The sequence below is a fragment of the Lagopus leucura genome, unplaced genomic scaffold, assembly GCF_019238085.1.
Source record: "Lagopus leucura isolate 7727_CA_CO unplaced genomic scaffold, USGS_WTPT01 Super-Scaffold_100048, whole genome shotgun sequence".
NCBI lineage: Eukaryota > Metazoa > Chordata > Aves > Galliformes > Phasianidae > Lagopus > Lagopus leucura.
The window spans coordinates 700635-727758 of NW_024962294.1; the positions used below are offsets into that span (position 1 = coordinate 700635).

The 27124-nt window shown below is 45.8% G+C and overlaps 1 protein-coding gene across 1 annotated transcript in view; it reads right to left on the reverse strand.

The window, feature by feature from the left end:
* CSMD2 (CUB and Sushi multiple domains 2) overlaps positions 1-27124 on the reverse strand; it is a 229439-nt gene that overhangs the window by 139517 nt on the left and 62798 nt on the right. Inside the window, exon 6 of the mRNA XM_042885206.1 lies at positions 2069-2181. Coding sequence (XP_042741140.1) covers positions 2069-2181 — 113 coding nt within the window. The remainder of the gene's footprint in view (positions 1-2068; positions 2182-27124) is intronic.

A 27124-nucleotide genomic window follows, 5' to 3' on the forward strand; every position in this document is an offset into this window, starting at 1 on the left:
CAGGACAGAAAGGGAAGGGAATGGGGAGGGCAGATCAATAAAAGATACAATTATGTGTTGGTAACAATCAGCTAAAAAGCAATTTGGGACCCTACTTAAGTAATAAAATATATGCTGGAGAGATGGACTACACCAGCCAGATCATTAGTTCTGTTTAGCATCATTTTAAATTCAGCAGCTTTCTCATTACCTCATTTACAGCATCCCATCACTGCACTGATGTCCCTGAGCTCTGCACCCTTACTGTCACCTGCCCCAAGCAATGCACACCCAGCTCAGCCTCTTATCAGCTGCAGATAACACAGCACCCACTGGGGAATGAAGACAGAGGGAGTGGGAGGCTGGGGAGGAAGGAAAAAAGATCAATGCATTGATTTATCTGTGGTTCCTTTCATTTGCTTTCACAGGATGTGGAACACAGTATTTGCAAGAATGCAAGATTCACCTTACATAAAAGAGACAGGAAAGGGAAAAATATTTCCACTCTCCCTGCAAAGGAATAAATTTACTGCATTCAACATAAAGAAAACCTGTATATGGGCTGATTCTATCTAACCTTGCTTTTATGTTCATAAAGATTTCTAAACTGGGGCATGGATTAGCAAGAGCTGAAATGCAACATACTAAGATGGAGTTCTGCTAAATCTAAGTATCAATGTTAAACAAGTTGGAAGGGAAATGATTTTCTTATAGATTATCAGCAAAGCCAGGTACATCTGAGAGGAAACAGGGTGTTAATAAAGGATGAACACATCTTTGGAAAACCAGCAACAAATCAGATTAATCCTAACCCTCCCCTCCTTCCTTCTCTTGGACAACCCTGAGGTTTGCTTCTATCTCTACTGCTAAAAAAACACATTTTAGCTGCTCCACTTTATAAGGCAATACATGTCCTATTTTGTATCTACTTACTTATTTATTTCCATTAAAATATTTATGTTCAAACCAAGTTCTGTTTCTCTGAAAGGGTTATGCAGAGTTTTCTGAAGCTGTACTGGCACTTGGGTGCTCTGTCAGCACAGATTCCACTGCCTGCCAAAATCCTGCCCTCGTGCCCTGAGCTGCTTTGTTGCTGCACTGTTTGTTCGTTGTTTTTAAGGTATGGAGATCTTTCCTAACAGCTGGAAAGACCCTCACAAACTCCAGACCATCCAGCAGGAGACTGAAGAATGGCTATCAGGCTCCCCCTGCCACTGGATGGAGGTCCTGCTTCAGTGGTGTTCCAAGGGCACGTTTTTAGCTTCACCTTTTAAACACTCAATACACAAAAGCACAGTTCATTATATCTAACAAAAGAGTTTCCAAGGAGCGTGCTAGATTAGAACCCCCCTGACATTCATCTAATCAGAGGGAATTATAACATTAATCTCTACTTTTCTATTTAAAGAAAAAGGATGATTCAGACAGGTGTTTCAATAGAAAGCAGCAATCGTGGCTGCAAAGGAAATGCCGTATCAAGAGCCATCAGCTGCATGGTCGTTTGTGTTATACAGAACAAAAAACCAAAAGGTTTTTAATTATAATTCAAAATCAATTTATACATCAGAGGAACACCAGGAAAGTTAAGAAACAACAGTGATTCATAATGCAAGGCTCTTGCTGAGGCCATGACTACATTGCTAAGGCCAAACAAACAAGGAACAGAAAGGGCAGGATTACAGATTTATGAAAGGAAACTCATCTGCCTTTCACTGCGCTCCTGTCAGTCAGTGCTACAGCACTTCGTCCTCCCCAAGTCCCATTCCTTCCTTCTGAGGAAAGCTGTTGTCTCTGGAGGTTGGACATGAGCTGGTCAGCCCTTCCAGCTCCTTCCCTGTTCCAGTTTCTCCCACCCTGCCCCTGCCCTTGGATCTGATCCTCCCTCTGGGACCCTTCAGGATGCACTGAACGGTGGCATCCCATGGCATAGAGTGCAAAGCAATTTGCCAGTAACTCTCAGGCATTCCTATTCCCAACACACTGCCAACAGCCTCCATACAACACCACCTGGCAAACCAGGTGGAAAAATCAAGGTTAAAAACACCAAAGAATCAAGTGGAATTTGTCTGGATGTGCTGCGAGTGCTCACCTTGGTACTGGGCGCTGAACCCCTTCTGCCTGTGGTTGCCATCAGATGTGAAGTGAAGCCTCAGCCAATTTTTACTGCTGATAACTGGGGCGGGCAGATTCATCCCAGTGAACCTGCAAGAAACCAACCAAGAACAGCCAAGCGTTATTTTGACTGTGAGTTATAGCAAAAACCAAACGTCCTTGCACAGCCGATCCTCCTTGGTGAATATGAGAGATGTGTCTGGTTAACAACGCTCAAAGAAAAAACAAATGTTTATTTTAGCTGAGCAAAAGGCAAGAACAATCTTCTTTCATTGGAAATTGCCAGCAAGAAGCGATGATTTATGATCTACCCCAACCTGGAGGAAAGATTACAGCCATCAAATGTGAGGTGCAACGCCCCACAGCCCATTAGCAACTGCTCTCTCCATACCATCTTATACTTCCTTAACAACAACAACAAAAAAGCAGTATTATGCTGTTTGCTTTATTAAACACAGCCATATTTCTTGGCAGAGGTGTCACATGCCAAGCCTCAGTCTGAAACAGTGTTTACCTAAGTCACAGCACCCTTGAATTGAGGTGTATAATGGGAGCATTAAGCACGGTGAGGGAATAACGCTACCATGACAAAAGCTATTATGGAATCCTATTATTGTTAACTAAAACCCATTTAATTTTTTAATCATAGACTGTCACTGACTTACAAATTATTGGTACTTTGCTATCAATGCTTTTTTAGATGAAGGTAGAAGTACACCGTATATCTCTTTGATTCAAAAGGATGCTTTAGATTTCATAACTTTCCATTTTCAACAGTAGAACCGACAGCCAGAAAGCATTTCCAAAGTCCTACACCCAACTTAACACCTGCAGAGGTCACAACTCTTCCCTTTTCCCAAGGCAAACAGCAGGGAATTGGGATGACACCTGGCAGATCTGCAAGGTGCTCCTGCTCCACTTGCTAATGAAGCAGCAGAGATGATGATGCTGCATAGCTAATGCACCTCTGCCACCTACAGTACAGGCTTCAAACCTCCAGCATCCCGTGGGGCGAAGCCGACTTCTGCACAACTCAGAACCACCACTGAACACATTCTGCACGCTGCACGTCGGTTTGACATCGCTCCTGAATGTTTCACTGTTGACAATTTCATGTCAATTCTGCAGACCCTTTTGAAATACAAACTCCAATTTCACCTCAAACCTTTTTGAATGACTAAGTTCAAACATACGCCTTTGGGGCTGAGATCAGACACGGGGCATCTAAAAGCAATTCCAGGAAAGTTGCTGTGGCTGTTTGTTATGACAACGTGTTTAAACTTCACACTCTTTTCCCCAAAGACTCTTTTATGATTTATTCTGAATTAAAAGTCAAACTTTTCACACAGAATCTTTAGGTGCACAGAGCCAAATTCTGCTTTCAGAACTGTGTAGAGCTGAATAATTCAATTACCTGATCCAAGAACTGCAGAACAGTAAAATTAACCTGGCTGCACGCAGCAGCTTCACCCTCCTCTTCCCCATCTCTCTCTTTTAATGTGTACTTTGGAGAAGTGGATGCAGCTGACTCATCATTTACACACAAACTGACCTGTAGGTACATCAACAGTTCACTGTTAACTCCCAAGAATCCCACATAGCTGAAGTGAAAAGCTAGACATCTGTCAGCCAAGTGAATTTACACTTGGAACACTGATTCAAAAAATTAATGGATAGCACTCCTTGCCACCTGTGCAACAGCATAAAAAATTACTGAAGACAAAAGCAGAACAACAGTCATAACCAGAGTGCTTTGCCCTGCTATAGAGAACTACAGAAGATTTGGGGTGAGGGACAAAGTCTCCCCAAATCTCTGCACGGAAATCCATCAGCATCATGTGGCATTTGCTTAAGACCCTGACAGCTCTTTGAAAGGCCTAAATCAGCCACAAAAGCACTATCAGGTCTTCATTTCCAACACGCCGCTGCTCAAGCTCCCAGCACACACACACTGTATTCTCCAGGGCTCCGGTCCAGCAGACTCCCTTTTATCTTCCCACCCCTTTATTTCTGCAGTGAAGCAGTGCATTGTTAACATCAGTTACAGGATTCAGATTCCCAGGACAGCCATCTCAGCAGCTCCTCCTTCGCGTTCAGCTCCCAAAGGCAGCTCTTTCTGGCCCTACAAGTGATGAAGAGGAGCACTGGACAGCTGCCTTGCTTGGGCTTACCCAGTGAAGGCTGGTGATGCATACTGTGCATATGGTGGAGACCCCACAGTGCTGCAGGTGGGAGCATGCTGCAAGTGTGAGCTCCAGCCCCAGAGCAGCAGCTTCTGCTTTGCTCCACACAGACAGCATTGATCCACTGCCACGGCAGCGGCCAAACACATCCCCATCACTCACCATCCTTCAGCTGCTGCCTCTGAGCAGCAGATGGACACCTGCAGAGTGAAGGTTGCAATATCCAGGCCTTGCACTCTGCTCAGCAACAGGCTGAAACGTTCTCATGGATAAGAAACCAAATGGTTACGCTGTGCATGTAACAGAAAACATCCCGCTCACCTGCAGTTAACTACCACTTTTTTTCATTACGAGGCTCCCACAGGTTTAAAATAATCACTGGAAAGCATTAATGGTTAATTGATAATGGAATATTTAATTACAGGTAAACACAGTTGAACTGAAGCAGCTGCATGGTCTCTGAATGCAAATGCCCTGGCTGCTGTTGCTGAATTCCAGTCGGTGTGGGGAGGATGCTCAGCACAGAACCTGCAGAGCCCCCCGAGCCCCCTGCACCCCCAGGCACTGCAAACACCGGGAGCACACCCAGCACTGCCAGAGCAGCAGCTGCAAACAGGGCAGCACACAAAGGCACTGTGAGTGCTCACAGAGGTGCTGCTTGCACGAGGTCGGAGCACACAGCGTTCGTACCTCCAATTTCTCAAGGTCTTATTTTTTGTGTTATAAACCCAGCGCTGCTTTGTTCCCCTCCCCTCCTTTCCTGCTGCCATCAACCAGGAGTTATGAATCACTTGACTCAATATGCAGCTTCCTGAATGTGACAGCATGTTAACTGGAACTCTAAGGCCCTGGAATGACTAACCAGAAATGTAAGAATTAGGGGTGGGGTTTTTTTTGGTTGGTTGGTTGGTTGTTTTTTGGAAGTAAAATCAATACCCATTACTCACTGATAGGAATTCAGTACCCATTCTACATGAAATATCTCTGCAAATTCAGGAGGCTCTGAACACAGTTGTTGAAATCTCAGCTCTCCTCTGAACCAGCAGGAACAGCTCTGCCCTGGGATCCCGTTGGGTCCATTTGGGACCATTTGTGGTGGATGCAGGCCAGCGAGCAGTTGGCTTCTGCTTAGCAGTTTGCTCCAGCTGCAGGGCAGGGGATGGCCCAGCCCAGCAGACATTTATGAGTGCATTAGTCTTGCTCAAACATCTGTAGATACACAGACTTCCACTCTTCCCCATCCTCCACTTCGTTGGGCAGTTCCTGATCCCCATCCCCAAAGCCCCACTTGCAGGTTTGGATGGGCTGTGAAAAATGCACTTCTCAAGCAACAGCTTTTGAGAGTTTTACCAATTCCTTCCCAAATAGCTTCCAATATTTTTAATCTAAGCACTAAGCATTTTTTTCTTAAGTGAAATTGAAGCCTCCCAGTTAGACGCAGCTCCTGTAATGCTCCGTTATTCCGTAATACAGACAGGTTAATGGTATCAAAACTCTTCTTTTGAGCAAAAGCTGTGAAGTGTGGTTTTCTCAACTGCGCTATTTTCTCTATTTCTTCTTTCACTCCTGTATTTCACATTGGATTCAAGCATTAAATATTTATACCGCTCATTCAACCATTCCTCCCTTGGTGCAATTAGTATTATTGTACATGGCTGGCAATGATTAATCTGCATTCAGGCACCATTATCTATTTACAATCCCAATTCCTGCTTTAATTTTGTTCCACATGGAGAGAAAAAGCAAGAAAAAGAAAAATCAATAAAACGTCAGAAAGCAAAGCAGAAGCTCTAGAATGGAGGAAGGAGATATTTGCAGGCAGAAGATCCAATCTTAACCACCCTGCAAGCTGATGAGCATTGAGTTTGACCACAGTGTTTCCCTTTAGAACCCAAAGATGATGGGTAACTCATGGCGTGGATGTCACACAGATTTACTGCAGGAGAGCACGGAGCCAAAGGTCACAACTGGAGTTAAGAACTCCCCTTGAAGCCCCATTATGTCAAGTGCAGCAGTGGGAGGTAATGAATTTAATGTCAACTTGAAGGCACGAGGGTTACCGTGAGACTCAAAGCACTGCACTGCCAACAACCCTGTATCTTTAGAATAAAAACTTCTACAGCCCTTACTTTAAAGCTCCTTAGGGTCTGCCAGGGTACTGAGGATCCCTGATCTGCATGAACCCATGTACAGGTGCCTGGCAGGAGCAGCAGTATGGCTGGAGAGCCATTTTTCCTTTCAGTACAACCAGGGGACACTGCTGGAGCTGTGTGCCATTATTCCCTTCACCCGTACTTCTAACTTTGCATCCAAGCCTCTGCTCAAATTATCATGAGAGCTGAATTAAGTACCATCAATTTAGAGCATCTTATTTAGCATGTCAGGTCTCTTAAACAAAGTACACTTAAGCACCTCTACACCTCATTTTTTGGTGACGAGAGACATCCCAGCACAATGGACTTTTATATGGAAAGTGAATAATTAGATTAAGTTATTGTTCCTCACTAAATGCTGCCGGGGATGGAAAGAACACAGCTGCATCTCAATGACAGCGCTCTGCTGATGAGGAGCTCACCTCTGATTCTCAGTCCCTGGATGCAGCTCTGTGCTGAACTCCTCTCCCCATGACCAGGTCCTGCAGTCTGACCTCAGATGCTCTGCCACTGCCTCCTCCCAGTGGAGCTGCACTCATCTTCCACACCAGGATTCTGCTCCAGCTCCAAGAGCACTGCACTGCTCCCACTGCCTTCCAGCAGCCGTGCTGCCTGCCCACACTGCTCCTGGGACTGCAACCCAATGAATTCATCACTCCTTTCCTCTTTTCTCCCTCTTTTTTGTTTTTCTTTTTCTTTTTTTTTCTCTTTTTTTTTTTTTCTTTTTGCATTCCATCAAAAGATGAAAGCATTTCCGTGCGGCAGCAAAACTTCAGTCATCGGCATTGACTTTAATTACTGCCTGCTCCCAGATAAATTTGCTGGCTAAAAACAAATCGATACTTTTTTTTGCAGGAGCCTTTACACCAAAGTCCTTAATTCCTCATTTTTTAAGTGACATTTCCCCAGCTCATCCTTAAAAGAGCAGAAACCAAAGCCCTGGCTGATCCAAGGTGACGTGGCTCCACTGCAGACAACAGAGCCAAGCAAATTCACACCATGCTCAGGACACGACAGCCTCATTTCTCTGCTGTTTTCCTTAACCTACGAAATGTTTCAGAGTTATCGCAGTGTCATTAGTCTGAATTCTCTTGGATCTTCATTCTGGATTAATGATGGGCACTTCATGAAAGAATTCAGTCTGTACGCATTGCTGAGACTGTCACGATGGAGCAATCCAACAGACACGATGGTCTCTAGGGAATTCTTATTAAGCTGAGCAGTGCTTACCCACACACCCACCTACTGCTCCTAATTGGGTTCTTACATTTACATAGGCAGTACTGCATACATATATACACACACATGCATATGTAAGTAGGCGTTAGATACACACAAGCACGTGGCTTATCTTGCAGGTACACAGTTTTCAAGGCATTAATCAAATGGAGATGTGCATTTTTGGGATAAAATTCACTTCCAGTTGAAGGCACAATTTGACATGCCACTTAGGGCAGCAAGGAGCAAAATGCAGGTGGTGCATAAAGGTAACTGCAAGGTGCTCCATCTGGCCATGAGCACGAAGTCTCAGTGCTCACCATACTGCAGCTAAAGCCACGTTACAGCCAACAGGGAGAATGTGGGGAACATGGGGACCTTTGGGAGCCCATTCCCCCAAAGCAAAGGGCCCTCAGTGCAGCCATAAACTGATCTGAGAGAATGGAAGCCAAATGCAGAACCAGAGCATGAATTATTGGCTCAGAGCAGGACTGCAAGGACACGGCACTGAGCAGGAGCTGCTGCTGGAGCTGCACTGTTCTGCGGAGCACCTCCCACCATCCTGCACAGAAACGGCGCTGGGCTGCCGTCACACCAACAGATAGGTAACAAACGTGATTATATTTATTCTATTCAGGAGACAACAAACACTAATTCAACACAACAGCAGAACAGCTAATGCAATCGAAGCTTACTAATGCCGCACTGCAAATCCCCCAAAGAAATCTGCTACAGCTTTATTACAATTTCCTATAAACCCTTTCTGCCTTATTATCAGTGTTACAGAGATTGTTTTTCTCCGTGCAGGCAGAGTTAGATGTGTTGATAGCAAGAGACACTATGTTTATTACTTGATAAATAGCAGCCATTTCCATCACTGCGTGCACAGATACGCTCACGTCTCTGTCAGGCTAACAGTGCTCTTAAGTTCCATTCAGTGTGGACTCTGCATTGACAGATGAGGCTGGAAAGCCACGGGCTGTGTTGGCACAACAGTCAGCCCACAGAATTCTGGTGGCTGAGCCCAAGAAACCAAATGAAGCTCACATCTCAGCCCGCCCATTTCCAGCCAAGGTTGCTCCATCTGGGAGCTGCTGCTCTACCAGGTCGAGGCAACTGCATTTCTAAATTCCCAGAGCTCGCCGAGCTGATGCTGCCTTCCAAAACCACGTTAAAAATGGAAGATGCCAAGCTTCAGTTACAAGCAGAGTCAGAGCCGGAGCCCCTCCATGCCTGACCTAGACTGGAGCTGCCATCTGGTTCAGGTTCTGTAGTTTCTACAGAGGCTCCTCTACAACACAACAGTCACAGAAACTTGCAGAAAACACAATTTGCAATCTGGAGCTCAGAGAGCTGACAGCTCAGTGAAAACGTGAGAATTACAGCAGTCATGGCTGTAAGAATTACGACAAAATGCAAAGCAGCCTCGAGATGAAGAAAGTCATCACAAATTGCAAGTTCTCCGAGGCAGAGAGCATTTAGCACTGCAGGATCTGAATGTGACTGGAGTTTTCTATATAGCACTGCAACTCAGTGCTGGTAATAAATAATGACACAAACACACCACATGCAGAAAATCCATCTTCACAGGCACGGTGCTGCCACGGCCCTGTAAAGCAGTGGGGAGCTGATGGGCTGTGCAGCCCAGGGAGATACAGGGCTGGTCCAGCAGCTCCAGCCATCACCAAGTGATGAGTGGTACCTTGCTCCAGGCTGAGGGCAGCCCCACATCCTGCTGCCCTCCTGCTAAGCCAGAGGCAGCTGAAGTTTGCATTCATTCCTGTGCTATTTTGACCATTTTCAAGTGCATGTGACCTCAGAATGATGGCAGTGCCCTCCCAGCCAAGGGACAGCCAATAGATTGGTTGTACTGTGTTCAGCTCCTACAGCCATGAAAACGTGCTGCTGTCCTAAAAAGCATCTCCCAAAAGGAGCAGGGACCACCACAGCTGTACCCCTGGGTATGCACACAGAGGGGACACTTCTGAATTTCTCAGCAGACAGAACAGTTCTGAGCTATCACGGTCAAGACTGTTTACTAGGGAACTTCCAACTGCAGCACAGTGACAGTGAGACTAGAATTTCTGTTAAAAAGGGCTTAGTGGAACCATCTGCTTATTTACTCTAGATATTAATTTAGCATGAAGCCCAAAACTGAAGAAAAGCTGCAAAGTGGCTTCAAGCCAAATCCACAGAAGCCACTTTGTCCCTAAATTCCAGCCTCAGCACTGCTCTACATTCCTTAAACCTTCATGTATCTCTACACAGAGAGCATCAAGAAGCTGCTGAGCCGTGGCAGTGCTCTCAGCAGTTCCCAGCACTGAGCATCACCAGCCAGCTCCACATGCCAGCAGCTGGAGACCCAATGCCAAAGCAGGGAATCCTGCTGGAAGTCCAACCCCAGGATCTCTTTTGCAACAACATCTAGACCTGAGATACAATTCCACCAAATAAAGAATCCCAGGGGTACTCCCATCAGCTTCAGCTGATGACACTGGGTATTTGTGTTGCACACACCAAGACCAGAAGGTGTGGAAGAACATCCTCAGCCTCCTCCAAAGCACTGCACAATACATTTTTCCCTTGAATGTTTCCACTGCCTTATAAATCACAACATGGAATGGGATGGAATGGCTTCTTGTAGTTCTTGTAGAGGCCTCCCTAAAGATTCATAAAGCTAAAATACGCATCCTTTATACTAAAACTTTTTTAAAAGAGAGATCAAATATTATTAAAGCCTTGAGTGAGAGCTATAAACATCAAGGAAACCCAGCACAAAGTCAAACACTGGGTCAAAGAGAAGCAGAATGGAGGAGAAACAGAGACAGACAGGGATTGCTTCCAGCAGCCAACATGTTTACCTTATTAATTCCTGATGCTCCTATCTTGTGATCAAGGCCTTTGGGATAGGGCAGAAGTTAAATAAAAGCTAGGCACCGTTCCCAGAAAACCAACCTGGGAGCACTCATCTTCCACTGATGGCGCGTCAGGAGATCTCAGGGTTTTACAGGTCATTCAAGAATGGCCTTTGGTGACAAGGTGACACAACCCAGCACTGCTCGGGTCCCCAAGGCCCCAGCTGCTGCTCTTTCTTCTTGTGCAATCTACTTAGAGAAGTCACGATGTGTCCGGGATAAGAGCTTCTCCTGAACAGCCCCATACACACACACCGACCTCTTTGTCCTCAGCCACCTCCCGTATCCGAGATAAAACACACACAACACTTCTGCCCCAAATTCGTTCCAGGTGCAGGACTGATCAGGGCTGGGAGAACAGCCGCAGTGCTCAGGCACGGCTAATAAATAAACAGCAACCAAAGAAATTATCTGTGGGATCACCGGGAGGAGCTTTTATGAGGGAGCGAAGATTTGGTAATGATGATGTTGAAGAAGAGGTTGTTTGTACAGAGTGGTCCCTGTGGTAATTTCTGCAGTGACTACAAAAGTATAATATATAGGATTATTGCAGGGAAATCTCTCATAATGAAGCAGATTCTTAACTTGGTTTGACATTGTCATTTTACACTCCGCTATTTAACATGAGACCTGCACAGCAATAAATACTTATTTTGCCAGGATATCAAAGCCCTGTGAGAGGAGCAGTATAGCAGTTACAGCAATGAATTGTTAAGCCAGATTCTCATTTTTGCACTGAGTACTTCATTGTCCTTGTTGCCTCTTTAGAAAGAAGAAGAGTTACCTGCTTAAATCACTCTGGAAGGTTTGATATTGCATTCACTGATAAGCTGATGCTTGAGCCTTATTGTAATCTGGCAGCAGAGACAAGGAAGCATCTTCAGCAGCACCCAGCCAGCAAAGCTATGGAAAAAATAAGGCTTCTTTCCCCCCTGTGCTCACCCCAACGGTTTCCATCCCAAGTCAACGTTAATGGCTTCAGCTCTTCCTGGCACAGGGCAGATTCTGAAGAGGTGCTTGTGAGATGATGTATATTTACTTAACAAGCAATAATTGGAGCAGAAGAGCATAAAACAAGCCTCTTCCTGTCCTTTTTGGTGAATTATTTAAAAAATCCATTTTCAAGGGGCTAGTGTAACAAAACAGTTTGCTGTTGAGAGAACTCCATGCTTTTGATCCCAATAAATAAATCACTGTTTGTGAGGACCAGGCAGTGCATTCTCCACAGTGAAAGGACTCCTGTGTCTGTCTCACAGTGCTGCACATCCCATAGCTGAGCGGGAGCTTCTCATTCTGTTTGTGAAAGCCTAACATCATTTAACTTCTACGTGCCAACTGTTCTTCCATCTCTTCAGCCAGCAACACAATCAACCAGGTTAATCAGGTTATTGGTGCTGCTCGCTGCCTCCTCCTTCAGGAGCCCAGGTCTCAGTGCCTGATGCACTGCAGCCCTTGTGTGACCTTAGAAAGAAAGGGCTGAAAGGCCAAGGAGCTGCTTTGTCCTTATAAACCCTCTGTTAAGGATCCCACTGCTCATCGCTTCTCTGCTCTCTGGGGCCTTTGTGCTCAGCCTTCACATGCAATGTGCACCTGAAGGAAGAACAAACATCTCATCCTTACTATATTCTTTCCAAAGACGTCGTGGTATCATCTTCAACAAGAGGATGCAGGGTCTAAATATTACTGCTGTAACATTAATCACACCGCAGTAATCAAAGGCATGAGCAGGTTTTGAAGATAAAAGGTCTTGATGGACTTTGAGAAACACCTGCCACTAAGCTGGTGGCACCCTTTTATCATGCAAACCATAGCACCGAAAAACAATCTCAGCCCTTTTAATTCGATGTCTGCAAAAGCCATCTGAAATGTTAAATTGGCCGCGTTTAAGAAAACATTGCAAAATTATCATTAAAATCTCCATAACGCAAACAATTCCTGTTATAATCCAGACAGTCCCTCAGGACAGACCCTGTGGCTATGGGCTGTGGAACTGTGGTGGCACAACCTGTTACGGCCCCAAACAATGAGTGAAGGAGGACAGGAATGAGCCAAGGTCACAAAAACGGATTGCACAAGCAATGCATTTCAGAAGCCATGTAATGTATAGAATATATGGTACAGCTGTGCTGTCTTGTGAAAAGCACTGTGCCATTACAAAATACTTTGCTCAGCCAAATGTTCGGAAGCCTCAGTGCTTGGGGTTGGTGAAAGATGTGTGCACACAAAGGAAGAGGTTTGTTCAACACCTCAGCACATCACACCTCACCAAGGAAACTCCATCTGGGTGCAGCTGACCCATTTTATAACTGCTGTACTGCTGTTAAATCTCCAACCATCCCATTGGGAATGGGTTTTTATGGCCACCCTCGCTTTGCTCCCTGAGAGGGCTCTGCTAGCAGGAGAAGGCACGGGTGGCAGTGAGTGGGTGCACGGAGCAAAGATCTGCTGATGGCGCGACACATTCAGTCTGTTCTGTTGACAAACATCACCAAAACACAAACCCCAAACCACAGTGGGCACGAGAGGGAGGCGAGCTCATTATCAAGCAGAAACAGGCAGCACGTGAAATCCAAACACAACTGCTATCAGGAAACATTCCCGAGATCAGTCCTCCTTGAACCTTTGTTATCTCACTCAACAGCATCTTACGTGGGGATTCACAGCGCTTCAGCTCAGCAGCATTTACATCCAGCATTTGGAGTAATTCCTTGTCAGTTCTGCCATGTCCACCCGCTCCCTTACAAGATGGCTCTGCAGTCAGCCCTTCATTTTTCCCCACATATAACACATGAGAGCTGCACTTTGTGCTGTGCTCCAGGTCACACACAGAATGGGGTGACACGGCTGGAGCAGAGCTGTGCCCAGGGCCCACCCAACCATCAGCCCCACATTGCAGAGCATTGCCTCACAGCAGCTCTGTTATGGACAGAAGGACTGGGATGGTCACAAAAACAACCTTGAGAACCTGGTAAGGTGATGTCCTGGGCAACACAGAATGCAGCAGAGTAATATGGCAGCTCCCCAGGAGTTACCATGGCATTTAATCTGGGTACTGACCAAAACCATGTGTTACAGGGAGCTGAGCTCCAGCAGCGATGCATAACTCTGGTCGGGCACCCACCCCATCAGAGCAGGGATGTAGAGGTCAGAAGCAGAGCCCTGCATCCCAGGCACATGCCAGGCACGCGTCCCTAACCAAGCTTTCAGCCCAGAGCCCATTCATTCTCTAGGCAACCTCATGCAGTTACTCTTCAATAGTATTTCTTTCTTCCATGTCATAAAAAACTTAATATTGCAATTACTTCATTTAATATCACGTAATGGCTGAACGAGCTTGTCAGCTACCTGCAAGAGAGAAAAGGCAAAGTATGGTATAATTGCATTAAAGTGGAAAACATGAGTAACTACTTATATTAAAAAGGACCAGAAATAAAAAGGCAACACGGTGTGAATTATAGAGAAAATAAATACTTTATGACATGCAGCTGAATTTCTGGCACGGTTCATCAGCATCTGGAAAACCATTCAGAGCATGAGGGACCAGTGTGCTCCCAGTGACCTCACCTTGCAGAGTCAGGATAACAACAGGGAAAGAAGAAAGAGGGGGAAAAGTCAGAAGCACACAGCTACAGATATGGAAAGGGAGTAAACTGGGCTCATATACAGCCTCAGGTGAAGGACATGGCAGTGATGCACTGGAACAGGCTGCCCAAGGAGGCTGTGGATGCCCCATCCCTGCAGGCATTCAAGGCCAGGCTGGATGTGGCTCTGCGCAGCCTGGGCTGCTGGTTGGTGACCTGCACACAGCAGGGAGTTGGAACTGGATGAGCATTGTGCTCCTGTGCAACCCAGGCTGTTCTATGATTCTATGGTCTTGCTAAAAGGACCCATGTGTACACCTCAGCTGAAGAGAGAGCTATTCTGATTAAAATCAAACCCTTGACCTTCGCTTTATGCAACTCAGACTACCTGCACCTCTTGCAAATGCAAAACATTCACCAAAACACCAGACTGTGAAAGGGAATGCATTACTTCTATTAACCCAGTGGCTTTTGAGATATTCACCACGTTGAGTCCTTTTTGTGCAATCACAAATCAGACGAAGAAAGGCTGCAGGAGAGGAGGCTTTTAAAAGTATCTTCAGATTCACACTGTATAATTACAAGAAGCGACAAAGACGGCAGCGCTGAACCTTTTACTTTCTCCTGCTCTGCTATAAATGCAAGCGCTCAGACATTACACAACTTCGCCTCTCTCCACATCACACTCACACAGATCCTCCACGCCTTACCATGTCTGATCTTTTCTAGCAAACTCGCAAACGTCAACATTCATTTACCTTATAATTAACATCATTATGAGCGGTGACATTTTTCTCATCTTTCTGGGTTGTTGTTTTTTTTTTTTGTGCCTTCACAGCTTCTGTCAAGGGGCTGCTTCCACTTCACTTTTTTAAAGAAATAGTAAAAAAAAAACAAAACAAAACCAAAAAATCTGTTCTGTCAAACTGACAGCTAAGAGATGGTGAAAAGATGGGTGCTGATGAGGGAGGAGCTCCCAGCAAGGAGCTCTGATGTGCTGTGGCCACAGGTGGGAAGCCAAGGGTTCAACACTCATTAACTAACAGCACAGAGGTAAGGTCTTGCATGAGTGAGACACTTTGGTGGCCAAAGTCACTGAGGGTTTTGTCACTGCTGCCTTCATTTTTTAATGAAATGTCAAATACTAAAGGAACATTATTATGTATTACATGCAAGCTTTATAGATTCTGCTTCTCGCTGGGAATCTGAACAGGTCCACAGCACAGATTTTCTTCTGGCAGGACTGATGGCAATGTCTCTTCTTCATAATTAGGTGTCTGCAGCCTCGGATGCATTTCTAACTACTGCACTGCCCAGATAACACCACCAAGCAGGTATTTTGAATAGTCAGAGGACTTGCTTGGATTCAGTCAGGGAAGTGGATGAAAAACTGCTGACAATTCCAGGATGCCTTTATGTGTACATAAAACAAACATCTCTACCCCAACCGTTCGCAGCCCACTGGCTGATCTGAAATCCATCACTCCACAAAGGGACAACACGTTGAATATTCAGCACTGACATGAAGGGTTCGTTTCCTACATTTTCCATAAATTCATTGGGAAATGTCAGCACAAGGAGATAAGGACAGCAATGTTCCTGCCTTGGAGGTGCCGGTGATTATGGGCTGAAGCGGCGCAGCCAAAGGGAGAAGCAGCTTGGAGCAAGGCACAAAGTGGTTTTACAAGGAACTCATTTTGGATGCCAGCTGGATTCATGTGCTGAATGCAAATACTAAAACTGAGCAAAGTAAAGCTGAAATATTCCTTTTTGATGAGCAGATTGGACTAACAGAACACCTACATGTCAATACAAGCATGACAATTGGACTATGAAGGTAAGGAATATAGTATTATTTGAAGGCTTAAAGCACATTCTTGCAAAGTAGGTGGGAATTTTAAGCTAGCAGAAGCAGTATTCATAACTTTAGTGATCCCCAAAGGAATTCTGCCTTGCATCTCAACTGCTGACCAGCCAACCACTGCTAAGACACAGCCAAAGCACCAGGGGGTGATCCACAAGAACAAAGTGCAAAGGCAACTCTGACATTTTACCCAGGATGAAATTACCTTTTGTTTTCAGAGTGCTCCAATTAAGCCTTTCAAGGTGCTTGCTTCCCCCCAGGCTCGGTGCCCCATTTGTGCCCCCCTCCCCTCAGGCTGTGCCCCCCAACCCGTGCAGCACAGAGGATGGCAAAGACAGACTGCTGGGAGCACAGCCATGAGGAAGCTGCCACATCCCAGAGCCCAGAAGGAGACTCATCCTGCAGGAAGAAGTCAGGTTGCTATGAGAGATAGGGCAGAGCTTTTCAGGAAACACTGTCCAATGAAAATAAAGACTGGAAGCGTCTTACGGCACGGAATATCTCATCCATTCTGTGCTTGAATCTCCCTTTGCAAAACACACAGCAAGCAATGAGCTTGCAATGTACCTCACCATGTTATCAGGAAGAGAGTGTCATTTTCAAGTTATAGCTCCCTATAAACTCATATCAGATAGCTCTTTTTCTGCTTTATTGTGATGTTCCTGACTCGTGTACGGCAGTGGTGGAAGGGGAGCAGCATCCTTGCAGCCATTCCTCGCTGCAGCCTCTCCAGAGCACACAGTGTTCTCCTTAGCATAGGGGCAGTGTAGGGCAGGAAAGACATGGCACCACCTCCACACTGAGCCCTGCTGCGGTGCTCTGCCATGAGAGGGACCCCCACTCCAGCTCTGACCCATGTTCATTCCAACATTCTGAACCCAGGATTTATGTGACCACAGCTGGCCTATTGTGATGAATTATGGAGGTAATTCAGGGACGTGAGCAAACATTCTACTGAGTTCAGATTAATGGCCTCAATTCAAAGCAAATTTTATAAATGACCCAAACCAAGTGGGACTCATGCTGTCTCGTGTGCATTTTAACACAATGCACTCCTGAAGTCAATTTTGCTGAATATCGTCAATTGCACATTTAAATGAAATTCCTGGGGAAGATCTGGAAAGAACACAGATAAATGAGGCTAAATAAACCAAATCAGGGAAGGAGCAAAAGAGTTTTATTTGTAGCTCCTGAACTCTGGGAACTGGGGAATCTGGAAAGTCTCACAGGTTGAATTATTGAGATAATAAAGCACCTGCTGAAGAGACCTCTAAATGCTGTAATAGAATTATTTCATTGCCCCAGAATAATCACAAATGCGGATTCTCTTTTGAGACCAAAGGAAACAACAGAAGGAAAAGCAGATAGATAAATGGAATGCAAATCAGTCTGCTCACAGTAAGCAACAAAGCTCTGACACGAAAGGAGCGAGACCTATGGCACTGCAAACAGGTCCCAGTTTTATTTACTTGTGTGGGGTCACCTGCAAACAAGGGAGAATAAACACAAAAAGGACCAGGGAAGCACTAAAGCACCCCCATAGTCAAGTATTCTGCCTAGGCTTGATTGTAATAACATCTGAACTGGAACTGGGGGTTTACCACAAGCTTCTATGTAACCCATGACATCACCTGACCCCAAGCCTGGCATAATTACATCACCATTAAGTCATCCGACCCTTGCTTTGACATCATTAAGCAACACAGCTATTACAAAAAGCCCTATTTGCTGCAAGAGAATCATGCAACAAAAAAGTCACTGGTAAGACAGGGATGCTCCCTGCTCCGCATTCGCTGCCTTTCAGAAGGACACGATCCACAGAAGCAGCATCTGCTCCATAATTTAATACTCACACAGCCTGCTCCGTATGAATGTTTAACACCACCAGGAGCCTCAGTAAGCCATCCAATACCTACAATGAGCGGTCAACATTTCTATGTGCTTTGTTTGTAGGCCTGTTCTTAGTCATAAGAACTCTGAGAGGTGCAGGAAAGCTTCCAGATCCCCAGGAACAACCGATGTAACCTTTTGAAAACAAGTAAACAAAACAGGGGAAATTTCTTACGTTCCCACACAAACCTGCAGAACCTTGTTACATTTTCATTTACTGAAATGTAATTAATGAAGGCTTTTACGCCCTCAGAACCTTTCAAATTAATGAAAAGTCCACCCAAATAAATTAGACATGTAGCCCAAGAGCTGCGGGTTTAAATTATAGTAGTTATCCTGACAGGAACCAAGAAACAGCTGTCACATACAATTATTTTTAGGGCTGCTACTAAACCGTCCTCACATTATGAGCTGCCACCTCCCAGCAGCGAGCAGCAGCTTCCCATTTTATCATGACAAAAAATGAGAGGCATCCACTTGTCTCCTTGGGTAGGGCGCACATTGCTGGGTCTGCAACGCCAGGCAGCAAGCGCTGCATCATTTTGCTGCCACCATGACGTCACCACCACCATGACGTCACCTCCACCATGACGTCACCTCCACCATGACGTCACCACCACCATGACGTCATCACAACCCACAGCCAATAGGGCTGCAGGAAGCAGACAGGGCTCCGTGAGTCACAATGGCACAAGGCCTGCCGCCATGCTGGGGCAGTGAGCGGAGCCATGGCCCGGCCGCCCCGCCGCCTGGTGTTCTACTTGTCCATCACCAAGAAGAAGAGCACGAACAGCGTGAAGCCTGTTGCTGGCATAGTGAGCTCTGAGAGATGGAGAACCATGCCTGGGGAGCAGCAAAAGAAGGCTGAAGGCAGGGTGAGGAAGCGTGAAGTGGAGTATGGAAATGTAGAGAATGCGCCAGATTCTCTACAGGGAGTGAGACCAACGCAGAGAAAAAGGCCACTTCCTGCCTTCTTCCTATTCATGGAAGAGCATCGTCCGTGCCTTCAGAGACTGAATCCACACTGGACGGCAGCAAAAACGGCCATCAAGTTAGGGGAATTATGGCACAGTCAGCCAGAAGGAGTCAAAGAGATGTACAAGCAGCGGGCTGCAAGGCTGAGGGGGCAAAAATAAAAAGAGAAGAGCATAGGTTGCGGCAGGAGCCAGGAACAGCCAGGAAAGGAGCTTTCTGCAGGAAAAAATGAGCAGAAATTTGGAAATAAAGTCTGCAATGGCCCACGTTGCTGATAAGGCCACGACCTGCTGCAATTCCACCTCATTGCTCCTGCGGCTGCAGCTCCTTGTGAACTTCCAGCGTTGTTCATCATAAGCCTCAGTAAAAATAACTGCAAACTCTAGATAACCACAGTTTTTTTGGACAGGGCAATAATTCAGAGTTAATATAGCTGGCTCCATAGTGATGGCAAAGGGAGGGTTTGTGCAGCCTAGAGATGAATGTTTCCTGCTTATCCACAGTGAAAATAGCAATGAGTCTCCTCTGCCTTCTCTCTTCTTTAAGCAACTCTGTTCTGTGTTCTTTCCTTTGGCTCAACCAAAGAGATGCCTAAACTCCATCCAAAGACCACATCCACTACACAAAGGCTGACAGCCCATCCTATTTAGCAGCTAATGCAAGATAACCTCTTGCCCAAGCAATGCTTGCTGGTTATCTGGCTTGTAATGGCATCTTTGCAAAGGCTGCACTTCGGAAAGGAGGTCAATTGCTTTCCAGCATCCGAAGCCTTTGCTTGCTGTCTCAGCTCCAGCATTCTGCCAGCCTGTCTTGTCCACGAGCACAGCCTCCCTGTCCCTCTTCTCCCTGACTACATATTTCTTTCTTTTCTTTTTTGGAAGAGAAAAAACAGCAGGAAAGGGGAGCAGGGAAAGCATTCCTTCTTAACTGCTGTCTTGTGTATGAAGCTGCTGTTGTCTTTTGCCACATGCCATTTTTTTCTGAGTTAAAATTTCATTCTAAGCTAGAATTTGATGGGGCTTAGCCACTCTCCTCTCAGCTCCAGATAAAGTTTCAATGCCAGTTTCCCCACCTAACACACTGCACACACACACAATGAAAATGAGGCAGTCCATGGAAGTGGAGCACCCCAAAATATTTCCACATGTCCCAAGCTGGAGCAAGCCTCAGCACAAAGCATCAAAGTTCTGCAGTCAGTGCTGTTCCCTCTCCCTCCCTGTGCACAAGGGAAGCACTTTACCTCAAAAAGTCACAAAGCCAACGAGGCTCCAAAGATGTCCTTGCTTCCTTATTCCATACAGCAGGTTTTCTTAGGGCATCAGCACCATCTGCTATAGCTCCTGGAGCTGAAGTCAGAGGTCAGCAGCTCTCACTGCTGAGAAACTCAAAACCCAGGACACAACTCCAGCGAGCTATCAGTGCAAAGACTGACATACTAAGTGAAAAATAATGCTGCTCTGCGACATGATAGCAGGGACAAGAAATATCACTTTAATGGTTCTCATGACTGCACGGCTGCTAACAGCTTGACAGGATCCATCAATTAAAATCTATTCCCAGCTGCACTAGCGATGGGCACACCAGACTGTGCAGCTATTTTTGGCACATCACAAATATGAAGTGGTTAAAAAAGATACATCAAAAAGGCCCAAGATATCATCCATCCAATTATACTTTACGAGAAATCTTTGTCTTCCATTCCTCCACTTGGATACTTCTTAAACAAGAGGCACTCAGGTAAAACCATGATCTGGGAAGTTGGCGCGCAGGTTCCACTCAATTTAGCACATCACAACCTGCTGGTGAGTAATGTCTCCAAATACCTGCAGTGCTGCCTCAAAACATACACTTCTTTGCAAACACACACTCTGCTGAACTCCCACGACGGCTCCTTCTATCAGCTGCAATGCCACCCGAGCAGCTGAAGGACACCTCTGCCTGCCAGCTCAGAGCATGCAAGGCAATTCCAGCTGCCTGCAGTGGGAGAGCAGTGCACGTGAGGGTGGTAGCATTTTCCATCAGTATCCGTTTTCACTCTACTGTCACACAGACTATAGATGGAAATAGATGTTAGAGCTGAGCGCTACCGGAGACAAATAACGTGTTTGGAGACGCCTTACAGTCGCAGCAAGGAAGCTACTATGATGTTTGAAGAGCCTGTGGATAACTGATGGATAAAGGGGGTAATGATTACTATGGCTATTAGAAGGGAAACTTATCTTGGAGGTCTGGGGTAGGTTCCTATTCCCTCTGCTTTGCAGAGCATAGCAAAAGCACGCAACAAAACCTTCAACTGAAGCCTCTGGGTTTTTCGGTATCAGAACGATACAGGCTCACAGCAAGCCACTGCATGAAAGCTGTTTCACATACTTTTCATGTACTCAAAACTAATGATAATGACATTATAATGGATCTAGTAATATCATTTTTATAGAGCTTAATGCAGCCTGTGTTGTCACTGCTAAGGGAAAGATGAGTAAAAAATACCTTGTAAATTCTGCAGGAGAAGATTAGCTGGACTACACTGCCTCCAAGCCAGTTAAATGGATTCATCAGGAGAGCTGGCAGAGACAGAGCTTGCTCTGCCTCCCATCCTGACACAGGGGCTTCTAAGGGGCAGAGATTCAGAGTAGAAAAGCACAGCAAGAAGTATTCCATCTTTATCCAAAGCCTTCAGAAATCCACTTTGCTGTGCTCTGACTGGGGGCACAAACACACATCTGTCACCACAGCTGTCCATGTTGGATCACATCATGCACCTGGGTCAGGCTTCAGAGCCTGCGTAAGCACACACAAGCTCAGCTTTTACATATCTCCCCACCTTTCCGAAAAGAAAAAGAAAGGAAAAAAAGTGTCTGAGCACAGAAGCATGTGCCTGCCATCAGTATAGTGACCCAGGTGCTGCTCTCATGCTGCTACTGACATCAGGAGAAGCATACTGCTGCAGATTATTGCCTCTCTCACTTGTTAAACGGGAACAACAGCACTTCATCCTGTCTCCTTCATTTAGCCTCCGCTCTCCTCACTGTAACAATTTCTTTCCATATGTGAAAAAGGCGTAGTCCAAAAGCTCTCCTATTACAGCAACAGTAGGGGAAGTACTGGAATATTTCCGAATAGCAGATTTATTGAAGAGATGCTCCCTGCAGTAACGCCTCTGCATTGCTGCCTTCTGTGCTTAACACAGACACGAGGAGTGATGCTCACAGAGGTCACAGCTGCACTGGGTGCAACCTCCAGCCTGGCACTGCAGTTCTTCTGGCAGTTGCAGTGATGCATTTGTTGTGACTTCCAGACTAATACACCGCACAGCCTTGTAGGAAGAGCCCCGTTGTGAGTTAATTGAGATCTTACAACTTAAACACTCAGAGAAATCAGAACCTGGAAGTGTTCTTTGCTCATTAACTGGCTGGTAAAGAATCTCTCTGTTTTAAAGAATCAATAACTTGCTTTTATTCACAGCTTGATTTTAATGTGACAAAAAGGCACCAAGTTACTCAGACGCTACCAGCATTATCTGTGGTGAAGAGAGCAACAGCTTGCTTCTTTTAAGTCCATCTTGCAACAAAGCACAGATTGAGCATTACAGATCACTTCTCCATCTGCACAGATCTGAGAGGCAGCGCATCCTGCCACCCTTGTTAGCTCTGATTTACATCACAAATCGCTGCAGTAACAAACTCGTCCTCTGCGTGCCCCCTGCAACACCCAGCGCGGTGCAGCCCTGCTTCGAGGATGCTATAGCTAATATAGCTTAATTAAGTGCTCCTCTATTTCCCTCTCTGTCCAACAAGGTAACGCATTTAGCGCAGATAATGCCTGTTGACCTTGCACTCCTTAGTGAGAGGCATCTTCACTCAAATTGGAGTGAAGATAATGAACACGTCTTCAGCAGCGCACCACTCCCACTGAACTGCAAACCCATCTGTTTCTTCTGTTTGATAATGGCTACCAACAAAAGCCAGGTGCTAAGTTATTAGAAGTGCAATTAGAGCAGCAGTTTGACAGACCCAATTTTGTTTTTCCCAGAATTTATCATTTAGATGGATAAAATAAATATCCGCTCACGCTCTTTCCAACCTCACATGAAGGCATGACAGGTATGTTCAATCAGGCAGACAGATAGGGGAGGCTTGCAGTTCTCTTGGGGGTAATGCATAAAATAAAATAGAATACGAGCAACATGCTTAAAATACTAATTCCTCTTCCAGTGGAAAAATAAAACTTTCATCAGACTACTATTCAGGAGACCACAACTGCTGGTTAAGGGAATGTTAAATATACTCCATAAATAACAACCCTGACGTGCCCAAGTACATTTTCCATCACACACTGCAAAATGCCTTCTATGCTTCCAAGAAGAGCAGATGACAACGCAAGGTAGGCACAGAAATTTAAATAAATAATCAAATGGGAACCCGCACGTGGAGCTCCTGGATGTGGGTGAGATCATTCAATGACAGCTGGAAATTAAACGCTGGCTGCCCTCTCCTAGCTGCCCATCACTGCCCATCAGTGCCCACTGCTTTGTTTCCATGATCTGCCCTACTGGCCACATCTTACAGCTGAGGATGTTAACTCTTTTTCTGGGTGCATGCATGGTAAATACCATTACCATGCTATTACATGACAGGACAGGAGGTAACAGCCTTAAGTTGTGTCAGGGGAGGTTCAGGCTGGACATCAGGAAGAATTTCTTCTCAGAAAGAGTGGTGATGTGGTGGCACAGCTGCCAGGGAGTGGTGGGTCACCATTCCTGGGGGTATTCAGAACTGTGGAGATGTGGCACTGAGGGACGTGGTCAGTGGACATGATGGGGTGGGCTGGACTTGGTGATCCTAGTGGTCTTTTCTAACCTTAACGATCCTCTGTGCATGAAAAGAACACACAACCCACTCTGTTGTAGCAAGGCTTACATTTTGAAGAGGTAACATGTCTAAAGACCAGCTCGTTCCTTTAGCAATCAATGAGGAGCTCGCCAATACTGAATGAAACACGACCCTGCAGCAAGCACAGCAAAGAGAAACCCAACATTAATCCTTCCTGACTCACACGCCAGTTTGCATCCCATCGCACTGAGGGCTCAGCACAGCCCCAGCACCCAGGTTTGCTGAGGTCCCTGGGTGAGCCTCCTGCTGCTGACCGAGGCAGTGAGTGGTCTTGAGGGCTTCAGATCTAGGGGTTTGTGGCACTGCTGAAGTTGCCCATGCAGTAGAATGAGAGCTGCACAGAGGTAAAACCTCCCTTTGAAGCAATCTGCATGGATGACCCCAGCATAGCCTGAAGGCTTCCAACTACAGAACCTGTTGAGAACTTGAAAGCATTGCCAGAATGTCAAAGCCAGGTGGGACTTTTTTAAATTTTACTCTTTTAAAGCTGCCTTCTGTGTGCTTCGCTGCTGTGGGTTTCTCTTCTTTTCCCCATGCAGACCCATCTGCAGCTCTGCTCTCAGCATCCGACTGACACACACCGCATCAGAGCCGACTGCTCCCCGCTCACCCATCATTCCCAATTTCCAAGTGTCTGATCAGATAAAAACCCTGTAATGGAAGCATCAGCCTGAAATTAAACGGACCATAACAGCATTCATTGAAAGCAGAAGTGAAGAGTCAGTTTCTGTGAGGAGATGAGCATCTCCCATCTGCGTTGCAGGAGTTCAGCTCACCCAGAGCACAGCCACAGCCAACGACCCTGCAAATGGATGGAGCAGGTTGGTCAGCAGCACTGCCTTCCCATCATGGTGCAGCCACTGTAGCTACACAGAAGCCAAACTGGCAAGGAAACAACCAGAATTATCCATAGTTTGGATGAACTTGCTACTCTTGCAATCAGTAAAGCAGCATTAATGACCCATCCCCAGCCTTCCATTGCTTACAGCAGCAGGGGCTCAGCACGGTCGTGGCACATTCACACTCAGCTGCATTCAGCTTCAGCTCAATGTGAGTTTACTGGCAGAGCCTTGAATCATAGAATGGCCTGGGTTGAAAAGGACCACAATGATCATTTAGTTTCAAGCCCCCCCTGCTATGTGCAGGGTCACCAAACCAGGCTGCTCAGAGCCACATCCAGCCTTATGAACCACTGATGGTAACCTCAAGCTGCAGGCTGGCTGCCCTAGGAAAATAAAGAGTTCCAGATCTCCTTAGCAGCAAACACCCCAAATGCAGGGAGGTAAGCAAACACCAAGGCCTTCCAAATAATTTGGCATATGAAGTAAAATAGTTACTTTTTTTTTTTTTTTTTGGCAACTTATTAAAATCAGATCTTGCACAAAAAGGAAAAGTGCCAAAAGCAAAGTGAGCACTGGCATCACGGCACATTCAGAATATATTATTTTGTCCCTTTGGACTTAATTAGTTAAAATTTATGAAGAATGACACCCATAAAGATGTTAAACATTAACAAAACTTCTGTTAACTTGCTTAAAATGAAGTGTAATTGCATGCTCTGTTTTGTACATATTCCAGGGTTGCAAAGTTTAATGAGTATTTTATTCTCTGCACAAAAATCCTGTTACATGAATTTCGTGCTAGAAGTCCATGGCTCCTTAAAAGGTCTAAGGAAAAAAATATCAATGACATCGATAGCGACCTCTAATATTTGGCTGACATCTTCCTATTTCTGAAGGTTGTTTTTTGTTCCCAGGGGAGCAGAGGGGTCAGGGTGGGCAGATCCCAGGTAGGAACACACAGATCCTCCTGCTTAACTATTCCCATGTTTAAAACTGATCCTATTAGAGAGGAAACGTGACGATGCAGACGCTCACAAACAGAACAGTGTTGGTTTGAAGCAAGCACAGCATCCAGGATTGGGCAAGACCCATTCCAAGCAACCCCATCCCAGATGGGCATTTGGGGCACGGCTGTGGGACCGATGCCATTCGTATCTGCTTCTACAGCACCGTGCCAATGGCCTCATTTCAGAGCTCCTTGGTGCCAGCTTCCAGCCTGAAGCACTTGTAGGTTTTCCCTTTCAAGAAGAGCTGACTTATCAAAACCTAGGTTTTTCTAACAGAAAACCACAAGCCAAGCCACGTTATTATAATTGAAGCAATTAATTACTTTTATGCCTTTCTTTTAAAGAGATCTTTAATGCAGGTAATTCTGACTAAAAGCTAATTTGAACCGCTCCATCTTTTAAAGGACGATTACAAAAATTAATTTGGAAAGCGCAAAACGAAGACAAAAGGGAAAAAGGAAAGCAGGGGGAGATGGGCAGATCCAAGGGCTGCAGCATCACACCCAGCCTTCATCCCAAGGCACACTGATGGAGCACTCGGCTCCAGCACAGCTGTGTCTGCAGGCACACAGCACTCAGCACCAGGCATCAGAGCCCAGGCTGGGCTTCCCTTCAGCACCGAGCTGAGCAGAGATTGGAAATACAGTCTGATGAACACAGCTTCAACTGCTTTACGTGGAAGTGAGCTTGTTTGCATTGATTACACCAGAGGCAGAGGCAGGGATGGCGATTTGCCTTTTTCAGTTTGTACATGCAGCAATTACCTTTAAAAAAAAACAAAACAAAACGATCACACATTGGTGGTGAACCACAATGGCTCCAGTTCTCCCGAGACTTGGAAAATTGTGGCCATCAGACGTTTGCTGCTGACAGCGTTTTGCCTATTACTAATGCTCTGATATTTACTGATGTCCTGGCACCTTCCTGCTCCCTGCCATAAATCCAGCTACAAAAAAGTCCCTGAGAGGAAGAATCCAAACACCCAACGTTGTATGGCAGCCAAGCCTGTCAAAAACAAACTCGGTGTGAGCTAAAGAGATCGTGACCCACAATGACAAAACAAAATGTCACCAAAGGGATGAAGCAAAACACAGTTGCCACATGAACCCCAAACACATTATTTCCATCTTCCATCCGGGCTCTCAAAGACGGATTAGATCTCAGCACACAAAGTATCAGAGCCATTAAGTACCAAGTTTAATAACCAATATTCCCAGGCTTACAGCGAGCAGCGCGAGACGCGGCGGTGCCAAGATCTGTCAACAGCGCCATTTCCCAGAGGGAAACATTGGATGTGAAGCACAAACAGATGCCAGAGTGGAAGAAAACCCACACGACTCCCGTGTTGCTCCTATGGCCAATTTCCACCCGCTCAGCCCCAGCTCTGGATGCTCCATCCCACGCTGGGCTGGCACAGCCTGCCTGCTCCCTGCTTTTCATCCACTATCGATCCCTGCCACGGTATCCTTATCTATTTTTTAAGGCAGCTCAGGTCTGCAGTAAGCAACCAAAGGGA